Source organism: Aspergillus bombycis, assembly GCF_001792695.1.
Source record: "Aspergillus bombycis strain NRRL26010 chromosome Unknown contig00111, whole genome shotgun sequence".
NCBI classification, from domain to species: Eukaryota; Fungi; Ascomycota; class Eurotiomycetes; order Eurotiales; family Aspergillaceae; genus Aspergillus; species Aspergillus bombycis.
In genome coordinates, this window is record NW_019170113.1 from 103,423 (window position 1) to 117,887 (window position 14,465).

A 14,465-nucleotide genomic window follows, 5' to 3' on the forward strand; every position below is an offset into this window, starting at 1 on the left:
ACACCAATGTGATATTTGGCAGAGCCAAAAGGACGTCCGCAGCCAGCCGGTGGCCGTCTCAATCATCGCCGGCATCATCAGATGACCGAGCATCACTAGCCTGACCCTCCTCATTCTCCTCATTCTCCTCATACTCATTGTCCATCTCCTCTAACTCAGCAGCCAACGGGCTGATCCGTTCCTCCAAAAGATCCAAATCCTCCAACTGCTGTCGCGAAGGCAACTTCCACAGACTCGTACCACACACACGATCCTTGGTGAGGAGATCATCGATGAATTGGTCCACATACGTAAGAACGACCGAATCGCGCACGCGTCGCTTCAACTTTCGATAATCAAGAAGAAGCGGTTCTAGCGTCTTGTACACGTCCACCGCGTCGAAGGTCAAACGGACGTAAAATGCCGCTAAAGCCCGTAGGTACTTGAAGTCACCTTGTTGTTTGACCACACCGTTCTCGGCTTGCTCCGTCGCTGTCTGTTCCCCATCCTCGTCGTTGACCGGGTCGGTGAAATTTAGGTACTCCAGTACGATGTCCCGGTCTGGGTTTAGTTGCAGCATCTTGAATGCGAGACAGAGGAATGGCGTGGGCTTCTCGGAAACGCCGTACGTTCCTCCGATGGAGGTCAGCTCAACTGCGCGATCGCACAGCGTTGCGGCGTTCAATCCGAAACATTGTTCCTTCCAGTAGTAAGAGTCCGTGATGCGGTCGCGCACGGCTTTTTCGAATAGAGTGGCCGGATTGACACCGCGGACTAACGGACCGGAGTAGCCGCGGTTGTCGAGGAGGGAACTGGCATCAGCGCGGTGGGATGCCATATTTTCCGGGGTGAATTGGCGGACGAGATGAAGGGTTTGCGGAGAAAGAATAATGCAGATGAAAGATTGAACTGAATGATGTCGGAGTTGAGGCGATTGTCTTGGCGGTCGCGATTCTGCCAAGACAGGCCCTTATCGATAGTCGTACCGCCAACCGGCTGACTGTAAACACGAGATGAAACAGGTTGAGCGATCGATTGATCTTCACCATCTGGATTTTGACGTGTGAGTGGCATGATTGACGAGCGTACGAGTGACTATATTACCACTGAAAAGAAAACCACATATACCCCAGTCGTGGTATCGCAGCGTCCCATCTACGGTGCTTTTCATCTACACCAACCAACGGGCCATCCAATCTATACAACCACCACATACCAATGCAGATCCAGCAATGGTCCTCCTAACATCCTCCACGGTCTCCGTCATCCTCTCCTCGGGAGTGATCTGCATATTCACCTTCGTTCTCTTCCTCTCCGGCTACGTCCTCCAACAACAATCCGTCCGCAGCATCCAACACGCCATCAGACCCCCGCAACCACCAATCCACGGCTTCACCCACCATGGAGGCAACACAAAGCGCACACTCCTAGATAACCCCGACGACAACGACCACCACCCAAGAGGCAACTATGCCTACCTCCAGCTCCTCACCACGCCCGACCCCTCCAACATCTGTTCTGCAATCCTCTTCTTCAAAACCCTCTCAACGAACAACACAGCAATCCAAGACCGCCTCTTCATGTACCCCCAAGAATGGGACCAAACCCCACCCCACAAGCTCACCACCCAGGTCTCAACCGCCCTCTCCCTCCTGCGCACAGCCTCCCTGAAATACAACATCTGGCTCCTCCCCATCGACATGACAGCCGCCACCAGCGCCGGCTACTCCCCCACAGATACAAAGCTCCTCCGCCTCGGCCAGATCCAGTTCATGCAGTACGACTCCGTCCTCTACGTCCAAACACCCGGTTTGCTCCTCGACACGACCAAATTGGACTCCATGCTTCTGTCCAAGCCCTTGCCCGGCAGACATGACAGGAACAGGCCCGACTCGTATAATAACGAGGCCTGGATTCCGATGCCGCTTCGTCCGGACCGCGATGTGACTCTCCCGCCTGTGTATCTGGTTACCGTTAATAATGTGGGCGCGGGCCAGATCGAGGCTCGTGGGCATGTGCCGAATGTCGCGTTGCCGGGATTTGGGTCTTTGGTTACGGGGCCTTGGGGCGCAGAGAGGGAGGAGCAGCCTGGGTACGTTTTCTTTGAGCATGATGAGGACGGGCATGTTTCTTGGGCGAGGAATTCGTTGTTTGGACCTTGGAGGGCGGGGCAGTATGATGTTTGTGAGGGAATTGATTTTGATGATGTGCATGATGAATATGGGCTATGATTATGATTCTAATATATTTTTATTCTTTCCTGGTTTGCATGGTTACTGTTTGGTTTGGACATATCTGGTTGGTGTTCGTGGGTTCATATGGATGTAGCATATTGTACATTTCTTCTTTATTATAGTTTCTCTTTTTGGTTGGCTACATATACGGAATTACATGCAAGTACACGTTACTAGATCTCATTCAGTATTTACGAGATAGTGGATCTGGAAGGATATCATGGTATAACTCATCAGTCGTATCTTCAACATGACTCAACACAGCGCTATCATTAACATATTGCCGGTATATGCGTCAAAATTACATCAAACAGCAAGGCATCCCAGCAATACGCATACAAGCATGCTAGAGATACAGATAGTATACAAATCCACAGCTGACTACCGAGGAACGCCGATCTCGTACCCCAGTAAGACTTCGGTGGTACTGCCTTCCCAGCCTCTATTGCCACTTGTGGAGACCATGAACCGACAAGCTTGGTCGATGTATAGCTGTGAGACGGTTCCTGTTCGATGCCCCGGGATGATAAGGAACGGGACAGTTGAGTGACGAGCGACTTGCTCGTGTTTCAGGTCGTATAATCTAAGAATATCATGGGAGGCGCTGGAAGTGGGGGTTAGCTCATTGACGATTTTTGTAGTGTGTGATCAACATTGCCAAAGGCTTACCAGACTATATGTCGCCCGTTAGGCATCGCCCTGAGAGCCGTAACAGGCCCACTTCCCTGCGGGAATTTGAAAACCCGTTCAGGGTCTCGTAAGCCCTTGTGAAGGCTGAATTCTTCTACAGTTCCATTTCGACGGCCGGCGTAGATATAATTACCGTCAGGAGACCAGCATGCATTCATGCACCAGGGTGGTGAATTGCGAGGCGAAATGCGAGCAATGGGGTCCGGTTGTCGCCTGTCCCACACTCGGATAGTGCCGTCTATGGATGCGGCAAGGAAGGTGTTATCGGAAACATTCTTATCAGACTCTGTTTGTTGGCTGAGATTTTGCCTCTCGAGGCCAGGTTCCAATTCCTCCGCGTGAGGCAGCCCATTCATAATAGGCTGCGACGAGGCATTGACGGCCTCTGACTCACGAGTCACTGGTTGCTGAGGCGCCGCGACCTCCTTGATTTGAGCGCTTGTATCAACTGGAGCAGGCGCTTCAGGAGCACCATTTTGCTGATCTGACGGCTCAGGCTCACCAGGCGCATCGGCGTCGGGGAGGGTGCCATTGGCTAAAGCTTTACCAAATTCATCATCTTCATCTATGCCAAAGGCATTCCCTGATGCGCCTGCCCCTTCGCCTCCGGTGCCATCTGCATCCCCGAACAATGAATCCGCTCCACCGAAAAGTGAGTCTGCCGGTGAGCCCGCCTGCGGGTTTGATGAGTCGCCAACACCGCCTTGGTCGTTCGACGTATCCATGAAGTCAAAGCTATTACCACCACTCGCCTGATAATTCGATGAGTAAGTCCCATTAGGAAGCGGTGTCTCGGTATCCTTAGGAACTGGCAGACTAGATTCTGGCCGTAGGTCAATGGCTGAAATTTGTCTGGCACTGGATCCAAATGAGCGCCTAGTCTGGCCCGTATTCAGGTCCCAATCAAAAACTCGCTTATCCCAACTTCCAGACAGTAATGATTTCTCATCCGATGTCAGATTCAACACTGACACGGCTGAAGTATGCTGTTGTAGTAGAGCGATCTCCTTGCCCTCGTCATGACGGACGGATTGTAGGCGAATGGCACCCGATTCTAAGCCGGATAGTAACCACAATCCCTCACTATGGCTAGCTAAAGAATATACCGGTGACAGAGTGTTGCCGTCCATGTTTTCCCAATATGTCATTACCACGCCCGCCTTGATCACGCTGTCCACGAAGGGGTGCCGTTGCGCTACGGTTAACATCAACTTGCTATTGATCGACTCCACCCAATTGAACTTCCGCACGTATCCATCTGAGCCGCCGCTGAATACCCACCTCATGTCTGCAGTCGCCGTCACCGCATTAATAGATGTACTGTGGGGCGCAGCCGTCGTAGGGACTATATCGTAGGTAGAGGCAGTGAGACATTCGGACCGGACTGGAGGATGATACACAGAAACTGAATCATGTACAATGTTCACTGGGCCGGTCGTGGTCATTTCGACATCGGCGTTTGGTTGGGGTGCTACACCAGCGCTATCCGATACGTGACTGGCATTGGATTGGGTATCTGCGTCTTGGTCGGCGTCTTGGTCGGCGTCGGCATCGGCCTCGTTGTCGTTGTCGTTGTCGTTGTCATTGTCGTTACCGCCATCGTCAGCGTCTCGGAGGGTATCGTCCATTTCATTATCGGAGCTACCATCTTGCGAGCCTATACATCGCCAATCATTAGGCTGCTGCGATCTTTGTCAACGGTGTTACAGGGAGGCCCACCAGCAAGGTCTCTGTCATCATCATCTTCCCCGAACGAAGCCATTGTCTCGAGCGTTGAAGGTTCGAGGCTCGATTCTCCTAGAGCACGCGATCTCGAAGCTAGAAGTTATACCATATAACGTGTATATATAAGTAGCGAACAAAAGACCTCTTCTCAATAGCCCATCTCTCGGTGGGAACCTCCGCAATTCAAGGGTGCATGGCTTGATAGCTCGCACGGACTTTAGAGACAATGGGAACTGGGCGGTGAAATCAGTCGCACAGATGTTGCGCCTGGGGCCTTAAGGCAGACGCTATGGTATTGCGGCGCGCGGAAGTATATTGAAATCGGCAAGACGGACGGTGCCTTTCTTTATCTCCAAATCCGTTTATCGTTCTTTCCCCGGCATCAGTCACGTTGCCCGCCCACTTTCTGCCTGAGGCGGAAACGGCTTTCCATACTTAGCTAGTGTCAATATCAACCAATTACTACATTATGGTATGTTTGTTACATCATTTGGATATAGATGTCCCCCTACAACAAAATGTATTGCTTAAGGAAAGAGAAGTAAAGGAAGAGGAAATGTTTCAAGTATTGCTGACCAGGCAGCCTAACGACCTCGAACAGGAACAGTCCCTACAGGACCAAATAGTTATGGTTATTCAATAGCAACTAAAGGGAATGACCACTAAATTCCAATTGAGCAGAATTCCACCTCTCAGATTGAAATAGTTTGTGCCTCTTACTATTTATTTCCCTGTTGCACAATGTACATGTCGATATACTTCGTTATCCATCATATCAGGGGGCGTGCAGTCAAGAACACAGTGAAAGAAGTGACTCGATAGGTAAAAGTATGGCAAGCGATAGTGTCCTTTGAGCAAGGTATGCCTTTTCTTCTACAATGGAAAGAATCTCCTGGAGGGGCTTCGTCAGTAGCTATGAATATACGTTTGTGATCTCCTCCATTCACACTGGATTGAGAGCTGATTCGGAAGATCCCGATAAAGCTCCTCAGCTTAGTGAATCAAGCAATCTCGAAGACCGTTCTTTAACATCGAATTGGGCAATCTACGGAGAAAGGTAGATTTACAAAGTATTCTCGACTACATAACGTGGGGGTCAACGCTCTCTACTTTCCTTGTTGATTCCTGAATTGCCTGCCTATCTGGGCGAATACAAACGAGTCAACCTCACTTTCTCTTTCTCGTTTCCCTAACAACTCACCCTGAACCACCACCACCATCATCATCTATACAACTGACTAATTCTTAGTGGCAGCTTGCACAACATGAGACCATCGAGCGACTCTGATATTCCCGGTAAAGGCTTGTCTCATAAACAACCCGTGAAACCAGCAGTTCGCCCCGTTGTCCCCGTTAACCAAGATGTGAAAGCATACTTCGCTGAGGAAGCCCTCGATAACTCCCAGCTGTGGCTTCTAAATCCCGAAATTCCATCACCTGATGAGATCATGGGGACTGGATCTGAGACTGAATTCGTTGATCTGCTGCCAAACCGGATCGAGGGACCCTGGGGCTCGAAGGACGAGTACCTGAAAGCACACTATGAGTTGCTTAGAGAAGATGCAGTCGCTCCTCTACGGGACGCTGTAGCGTACATTCGAGAGGATCCAGAGATGAGAGACACAAATACCATATCAATCTACGAGAAGGTTTGTACCTACCCCTCGCTCAGCTTCGGTGGAGGATCGTCTAATTCGCGCGGCTCTAGGTGCACATTGTAGGCATTACTTTTACACAACAAGGAGTGGCGACTCGGATTCAATTTTCGACCATTAGATCGGGAAAGAACATTGTCTGGGAATATTCTAAGAGGCTAAGATCAGGCAGCATCGTCGCGCTTTCTCCGGCGGATGATTTGTTCAGAAACAAATGTGTCATTGCTGTCGTGGCAGCCCGACCACTGAGTGGTATAAAGCAGCATCCTCCAGAGATTGACATTTATTTCGCGCGGCCTGTAGATGCAGAGTTCGATCCTCACCAAGAATGGCTTATGGTTGAAGCCAGAGATGGCTATTTCGAGTCCATGAGACATACGATGACAGCTTTGCAGAAAATGAGCCGAGAAAAGTATGTTTTCCATCCTAATAAAAGTCTTGAAATTGAACCCAACAGTTTCAACAGGTTTCCACTCGCCGAGCAGATCTGCTTTCTCCATCCTAATACCGATACTCCCGAGTATGTCAAAGCAGATCCAGTCATGGACATACAGTCTGCTATCTGTCCATCTGGAGAAGAAGGCAAGGTTAATATCCTTGAAAATTGGCCTAAATACACAACGGGCGATCTGGATGCCACCCAATGGAGGGCTTTAGAGCAAATGCTTACAAAAAGCCTTGCCGTTATTCAAGGCCCCCCAGGAACCGGCAAAACATTCGTCTCTGTGATTGCGTTGAGGATTTTGCTCTCTAATATGACCCCAGGGGATCCACCTATAATTATTGCCTCTCAGACAAACCATGCTCTAGATCAACTCCTGAGGCACGTTTCTCGTTTTCAGAGTGACTACATTCGCTTGGGAGGCAGAAGTAATGACCTTGAAATTAAAAAGCGTACCCTTTTTGCCATTCGACAAAATGAACCCAATGCTACCATCCAAGGCAGTATTCTCGGACAGGCTCAAAGGCGATACAATAAATACCATCACATGATTGCTGATCTCTTGCAGAACTTCAGTGCCGAGAACGATGACAGTCCCCTTCCACCTGAGCTTTTCGCAAAGTATGGTCTACTGACTGCAACCCAATATGACTCTCTCACGAAGGGGGCAAAAGACTGGATACGGCCTAACAACGAAGAAGGTGACAATCCCTTACTATCCTGGCTTGGAGAGCAAGTGGTGCCATTCAAAGTGCAATACACAACTGAGAACTTTGGCTTCGAGGAAGATGAGATTGATCTAGAGTATGAACAGCTGAAAGAATTAGAAGCCGAGCAAGGGAATGAAGAGGATGACCATGAAGGTCTCAAAGGGCCATTCATTTGTATTCGGGAAAGATTCTGCGGACAGAGTGTTTCGGCCTCCGAGGAGACTAGCCGGAAGTATCTGAAGGAGCCCGACCTGTGGAAGGTACCTGTCAAAGCACGTGGAGGAGTATATAATACTCTCCGAAAGCTGCTCAAAGATAAAATCAGGCCGAAGTTCCAAAGCTTGGTTACACTTAATACAAACAATTGCAAAGACATCCGCATTGGAAAGTGGGAACGGGACAATCACCTCCTCCGGGATGCCAAGTTGATTGGGATGACAACAACGGGCCTTAGCAAATACCGAGCTCTTATATCAAGCTTAAAACCGAAGGTTGCTCTGATAGAAGAAGCAGCGGAAGTCATCGAAGCACCAGTAGCAGCTGCCTGCCTCGATTCTCTTCAACATATGATCCTTGTGGGAGATCACCAACAGCTCAGGGGGAGTTGCTCGGTACAGGACCTTCAGGGTGAACCGTTCTTCCTGGACGTTTCAATGTTCGAAAGGCTCGTGAATAACGGGATTCAATACGAGACTCTTAGAAGACAGAGGCGGATGGCGCCAGAGATACGCCGATTGCTGGAACCCATCTACGGCGAGCTTCACGACCACCAGTCAGTGCTTGAGCGCCCGAAAGTACCAGGAATGGGGGATGTACGATCATACTTCTTTTCTCATAATTGGCCAGAAAGCAGTGACAGCTTGTCATCGAAGTACAATGAGAAGGAGGCGGAAATGATTATAGGATTCTTCATGCACCTGGTGCTCAACGGCGTTGCGGTTAAGGATATAACGGTGCTTACATTTTATAATGGCCAGAGAAAAAAGCTTCTCAAACTGTTCAAGGAAAATCCCTATCTTCAGGGGCAGTATGTGAACGTTGTGACGGTTGATTCGTTTCAGGGAGAAGAAAACGAGGTAGTGATTCTATCATTGGTGAGGAGCGGCCGGCCTACCATTGGGTTCTTATCTATAGAGAACCGGGTCTGCGTTGCACTTTCGCGTGCCAGGAGCGGTTTTTATATCTTTGGAGACTCTACAACGCTTGCTGAAGCGGATCCCCTCTGGTGGCAAGTAGTGACCCTGATGGGGGGCAAGAACTCAAAACGAAGACTTGGTTTTTACCTACCTTTAACATGCACTAAGCATGAAAATGTGATATACAAGAAAGGTTTGTACATCCTACACCCTCTTAGTGGATTCTACTTATGGCCAATGTCAATAGATCCCTCTGAGTGGGACGCTGCCTATGGGGGATGTGATCTCCCATGCAATGAACATCTAGCCTGTGGACACAGGTGTCCTCTTTCATGTCACAGGTAAATTGAGCTGCACGAACCGTCTGAGCATCTAAATAATAGTACTAACTATGTGGACTTGTAGTTTCTCCCATGATCAAGTTAAATGCACTGAGGTCTGTGATCAACAGATGCGATGTGGTCACAGATGTGACAAATCCTGTTATGAGATTCACACCTGTTTCTGTGGGTGTCCATTGAACTTGGCGATCGAGTGTAACTCAGAAGCGACTGGAGTTCTGCGCTCTGGGAAGGATGAATGTATATTTGAGGAAGACAGTCACCGCCAGGCTGCCATTCTCAGCTACCAAGCCTTTGCAAACGGTGGATCCAAGGAACAGGACGAACGACTCTTCAGGATGGCTATGTTAAGCAAGTAGAGCGGATATCGAGTAAAGGCGACATGATGCGCGGCTTGGTGCAAACAGCACATTCGCATTTCCTATTCACGCTGGCGCCAGGGATGATGTAAAGTTATGATTGAAAATCTACTCTGTGAAGCTCGCACTCATGAATGTTTACTATTTGAGATCATCCATCTCTTCTCACCTCTTTCTCCAATGGTAGGCTACCTCTCATGCAGTATGCTCCAGAGCATCCCTGCGCCAGCCTGGCTTACTGTGCACCCCAAGGAGCAGTTGTTGGTAGCGGTGAAAATCAATTTACCTAGTATGTACAGTAGATCGTACACCAGAATCATGAGGTCTATAATCGTACAAGTTCCTCCACAAACTCCAACCCATGCCAAGAGAACGAAAGTACAAAAGTCCAGCTATGTGTCAAACGACTTCTGAATGGGAACGGTGGGTGTCGGCACTGAGACAGCGTCGAAACATCCCCTCACAGGCCCCTTGTCTTCTCAGGATCCATCTGGACCTCATCTCCACTAATCTCTTTGACGGACTCAAAGGCGGGTTTCCCAGCATATAACTGTTCAGGTTTATTCCGCTTCCCGCCTTCCATTTGGCTGGCGCCCGCGAGTGGCTGGTTGCCGCGGAATCGCTTGCGCATATCGATCAAACCCCGCCTGGTTGAAAATTAAGAGTTAGGGCTGGTTTCAGCATTTCAGAGGTCTTCCGCCGAGGATATGTATGACTCACTTGCACTCGCCGAACCCTTTCCGCAGCTGTTGGCATCGCATGGGCAGTGTATCCACTAGCGGCTCGCTCAAGCATTCACGGGGCGTGTGGCGCTGGACCATGATGCAGTCGGATTCCTGGAGGCATTGGGCCAATGCATCCCCTATACGATTATTTCAAAGCATGGTTAGACTAGGGGTGTCCTTTCAATGGTGGAGGGTAGGGAATATGTTGGCCGCAGGCTAAGCATGAGAGTTCGTGTCTTGGCCCCGGAAGCGACAGTCGGTCGCCCCGAATGGATTGATGATTGAGAAAGCTGGACAGTACTCACGGATGTCTTTGCATGAGTTCGGCATCTTGCTTACAGGTAGGGGATCCAGCCGACAAGGCAGAGGAAGGACGACCTGCCAATCACTTGTCCGGCGCAAAATTAGACTCCAGGAAAAGAAGGCAAAAATGGGGCCATCCCCGGATTAGATAAGCAGCTATCACATGAAAATGCCGATGACGTCTGAGCGTTGCCTTTTCTTGGAATTTCTTTTACTTTGGGGGGTTTCGGAGATCTTCCTTCATTTCGCTTCCTGGCGCATTTCTGCCTCGTCCCCCATCATGGAGTTCAGGCCCCGGGTGGTGCGATAGACTTGTTCCCCTTCCGATCCTCAAGCTTCAGCTACAAATTCGTTCATCATGGCGCGCATGCCGGTGATTGGACGATTGTTGTGGTTTGAATATCTGGCTCTGTTCGCTTCTTTGATTCTGGTATTGCTCGAATGGGTCATACATATAATTACATTTTGTCTGCGTAAGTTAGATGCGTCGCCTTGACGTTCTCAAATCATTCGCTGACCTCCGACAGCGGAAACGGTAATCAAGTTCTTCTACGACCGGTCGAAAACTATTTTCAACCTATTTATAACTCCTGAAGATGAAGGCAAGCGCAGTAAAGAAGAACGGATCGCCGCCGCAGTCGCACAGGCCTCCGACTTTGTAGATATATGTGCTCTGTTTGGCTACCAGACCGAGGAGCATATTGTCCAGACCGGCGATGGCTACCTGCTCGGCCTCCACCGCCTGCCTACCGGCGAGGCGAGGAAAAGATGCGCGTCAATCAAGGAAAAGGGGGCGTCCGGAAGAAGGTTGTCTTCCTCCATCATGGACTCATGATGTGCAGTGAGGTGTGGGTGTGTTTGTCAGAAGAACAACGGTGTCTTCCCTTTCAATTAGTGGAAAGGGGCTATGACGTGTGGTTTGGAAACAATCGCGGCAACAAGTACTCCAAAAAGTCCGTGCGGTTTTCGCCCGGATCTAACGAATTTTGGGACTTCTCCATCGATCAGTTTGCCTTCCACGATATCCCCGACAGCATCAATTATATCTTGGATGTCACGGGCCAACCTTCTCTCTCGTATGTCGGGTTCTCGCAGGGCACCGCTCAGGCCTTTGCGACACTATCTATCCACCCGCTGCTGAACCAGAAGGTCGATGTTTTCGTGGCTCTTGCGCCCGCAATGGCGCCTACAGGCTTGCCAAACCATTTCGTTGACTCGCTGATGAAGGCCTCGCCGAATTTCCTGTTCCTTCTCTTCGGCCGTCGTAGCATCCTCAGTTCCACGACGATGTGGCAGACGGTCCTCTACCCGCCTATCTTTGTTCAGATTATCGACAAGTGTCTTCACGGACTCTTCAACTGGAAATGCCGGAACATCAGTCGCTGGCAAAAGCTAGCGGGATATTTACATCTATTCTCCTTCACCAGCACCAAATCCGTGGTCCACTGGTTTCAGATCATCCGACACAAAAACTTTCAATTCTACGACGACGAGGTTCATGCTCCATTTAGCATTGTGGCTAGCGAGCGATTCTATAAGCCGGTCAAGTACCCTACGAAGAACATCAAGACGCCCATTGTGCTTCTGTACGGAGGCAATGACAGCCTCGTGGATATTAACGTGATGCTGAAGGAGCTTCCACGCGGGACCACGGCCAGGATCATCCCGAAGTACGAACATCTCGATTTCTTGTGGGCTGCAGACGTAGAGCAAGAGGTGTTCAGCCATGTCTTCGAGGCTCTGGAACGGTATAGCGGCATCACCCAGCTCGAGGGGCCGGTGACGGGCCTGATCAATGGAGATGCGGGGCATGCGATCGCGATTTAGGCGATAGAGATGCATTAGATAGCATGAGCTATATATGATTCGTGCAAAGTATATACCGGCGCGTACCCGGACTGCGGTTGGTTTGTCTATCTATAATGGTGGTTGTTAATACCTCAATATTAGTTGTATATTTCGCTTTCTTGCTCTTCTTTGCTTTCCCGTTCCTCGACACAGGTTGCAACCGCCATCGCTTGTTTGTTGCACAGCACGTAACTCGAGGCCGCTATAGTATCTCATATTATGATATCATCCACGCAATCGAAGTAGGGCAATGACCAGTCGCACGCCGTTCGACCTCGCTTGACACACCGTGTGGGCCGTCGAATGTGATACATTGATTTAAGGTCAAACTGACGTCCCGGCATTCATTTAGACTACTGGTCAGAGCCAACGCCCCCCTACTCATCTAGCGTCGGTATCAAGTTACATCTGTCGTTGGAGTTTGCCTCCTGGAAATGCCTCCCGTTCGACCTATCGACCGGCCCATCACATGAACCCTGCGTCGTACTTCTTGCACCCAATCGTCGCCCCCTGGATCTCCCGGTCGAGAGCCCGGCCATTGATTTGTTTTGGTGCCTGACAGCGTGAGGTGGCTAGTGTCTTTGGTCCGGACTCAATCCCTCTCGTCCGGGAGGAGGGATGGTGGGTTTTTCATGTGCAGGGGAGCCGAGGGAGTGTCAAAGGTGACAGGTAAAGTGAACCGTTTAGCTTAAGCGATTGATCGAGGACAAATGGTGTTTCAGGATATACGGAGGAACGGAGAAGGGGAAGGGGGAGGGGGGAGGGGGAAAAAGAGGGATTCACCGGCTAAATGGGACGTTGTTATATCTCGAGGGCGATTCCTCCCCCCTTGTCTGAAGTTGTCTATATTTCTAGAAGCTAATGCTTTCCCGTCCATCAAGGGAGAGCTAAACTTATTTTGACAGGACAGCGGTTTTACTCTTACATACTTTGGTACGTTGTCTACTCTTTTCTTTTTTTGGGGGGTTGTTTTTCTAGTTCTGTATCGTCGTTCTGTCAATAGTCCATTCGAATTTTTGGCAATCGGTCAGGTTGGGAATGGTTGGATGGAGCTCCGAAAGCAGATCATCACGACCATCACTTCCAATGATTGACAACCCCGAGTCATGGCCGAGTCGGATAATTCATTGCTTTCCTTTCGTCTCCTGCAGATACCCTGGTGGAATTATTGGGTCCCCCCAGACTGAGCCAGGTGACCTTGATTTGGAGGTCATAATGACTATTGTTTTCGAGGATCTCCAACCACCGAGACTATCCTATCTCCAGGGAGAAGAAGGGAGCCCGCAGGCATTCTATCGATAGTGGTCTTCCTTGTTTTCTTTTGGTCTTTTGATTTCCTTGATTTCTTGATTTTTATAGACTGTTTGTTGGCTTGTTTTCTTTTTCCCCGGTTGATTTTTCTCCCCTTCTTGATCCGTTGATGGGATTCCCCCCAGCCCCCTTGAATCCTGATAGTGGATGTATTTTCGTTGATATTTGTTTATTTTTATTTTTATTTTCTTTTCTTTTCCATTTTTATTTTTTTTTCTTTTACCGGAATGAACGCAAAGAAAGAATGAAAGTGCCAACGACTGGGACTAAAGGGGGTTTTCTAGGGTTCTCTAAACCATTATCGGACTGGCAGCGATTGATTGAGGAAAGTCCCACGAGAGTTAATCCTTTCCAGGTTTAAACGCTGCTGGCTTAAGGTTTCGTGCCAATTGTTGCGCACATTTGGGAAGCCTTTTCTTGTTTTTTTTTATTATTTATTATTATTTTTTTTACTTTGAACTGATGATTATTTCTTTTCGCTCACACCGCTTCGAGTGTTGACAAAAGTGAAAAGAGAAAAAAAGGAAACAATTAGGAAAGGGAATAATATCAAAGGAATAATCTGAAAAAAAAAAAAGAAAAAGGTAACGAACTATACACGTTAAAGTTGTCTCCCAAAATGAACCAAAGGATACTGTGATTGGAACCCAATTGAATAAAATGAAATCTCAGGGTGAAAAACAAAATTAAAAAAAAAAAGAACAAGGGAATTACAATTTTTGTATCTCATTTATTTCATTTCATTTCATTTCAAAATTTTTTTTTTTCCTTTGACATGAACCTCCGACTCGGATCCTTTCCACCCTTTGCCAATTCCTCATAAGAAAAGAAAAAGAAAAAGACAAAAAAAAATCTCCCCACAACCGCTGACTTAGCTTCTAGTTCGGTCTTTAGTCTCCGGAAATCCACCCGAATTTCTGTTGACATCAACCGTTTTTCCTGCGCTCGTCTTCTCCGACCCCCTTTGAACCCTTCCTTCGAATCCAGTGATTGCCTCAGGTTCGGTG

General features: G+C 48.9%; 6 protein-coding genes across 6 annotated transcripts; 3 read left to right on the top strand and 3 right to left on the bottom strand.

Annotated features, from left to right (window-relative positions):
• Positions 1-58: 58 nt before the first annotated feature.
• On the bottom strand, positions 59-817 carry ABOM_010099 (PRP38 family protein; the record flags this gene model as incomplete). Its single annotated transcript, XM_022537227.1, has 1 exon — positions 59-817. One exon carries the CDS (start codon positions 815-817, stop codon positions 59-61), a length of 759 nt encoding a protein of 252 aa, XP_022385167.1.
• Positions 818-1,211: 394 nt separating this feature from the next.
• Positions 1,212-2,210, top strand: ABOM_010100 (uncharacterized protein; the record flags this gene model as incomplete). Its single annotated transcript, XM_022537228.1, has 1 exon — positions 1,212-2,210. The coding sequence occupies one exon, from the start codon at positions 1,212-1,214 to the stop codon at positions 2,208-2,210; it is 999 nt and encodes a 332-aa protein (XP_022385173.1).
• Positions 2,211-2,594: 384 nt separating this feature from the next.
• ABOM_010101 (WD40 repeat domain-containing protein) lies at positions 2,595-4,665 on the bottom strand (the record flags this gene model as incomplete). The annotated part of the gene is made up of 3 exons (XM_022537229.1): positions 2,595-2,817; positions 2,883-4,560; positions 4,611-4,665. The coding sequence occupies 3 exons, from the start codon at positions 4,663-4,665 to the stop codon at positions 2,595-2,597; spliced, it is 1,956 nt and encodes a 651-aa protein (XP_022385172.1).
• A 1,228-nt stretch (positions 4,666-5,893) lies between these two features.
• Positions 5,894-9,271, top strand: ABOM_010102 (putative DEAD box helicase involved in nonsense mediated decay; the record flags this gene model as incomplete). The annotated part of the gene is made up of 4 exons (XM_022537230.1): positions 5,894-6,277; positions 6,337-8,764; positions 8,819-8,912; positions 8,977-9,271. 4 exons carry the CDS (start codon positions 5,894-5,896, stop codon positions 9,269-9,271), a joined length of 3,201 nt encoding a protein of 1,066 aa, XP_022385171.1.
• A 460-nt stretch (positions 9,272-9,731) lies between these two features.
• ABOM_010103 (PET191 family protein) lies at positions 9,732-10,326 on the bottom strand (the record flags this gene model as incomplete). The annotated part of the gene is made up of 3 exons (XM_022537231.1): positions 9,732-9,918; positions 9,992-10,133; positions 10,302-10,326. 3 exons carry the CDS (start codon positions 10,324-10,326, stop codon positions 9,732-9,734), a joined length of 354 nt encoding a protein of 117 aa, XP_022385170.1.
• A 331-nt stretch (positions 10,327-10,657) lies between these two features.
• Positions 10,658-12,126, top strand: ABOM_010104 (sterol esterase; the record flags this gene model as incomplete). The annotated part of the gene is made up of 3 exons (XM_022537232.1): positions 10,658-10,772; positions 10,827-11,094; positions 11,142-12,126. The coding sequence occupies 3 exons, from the start codon at positions 10,658-10,660 to the stop codon at positions 12,124-12,126; spliced, it is 1,368 nt and encodes a 455-aa protein (XP_022385169.1).
• Between the last annotated feature and the right edge of the window lie 2,339 nt (positions 12,127-14,465).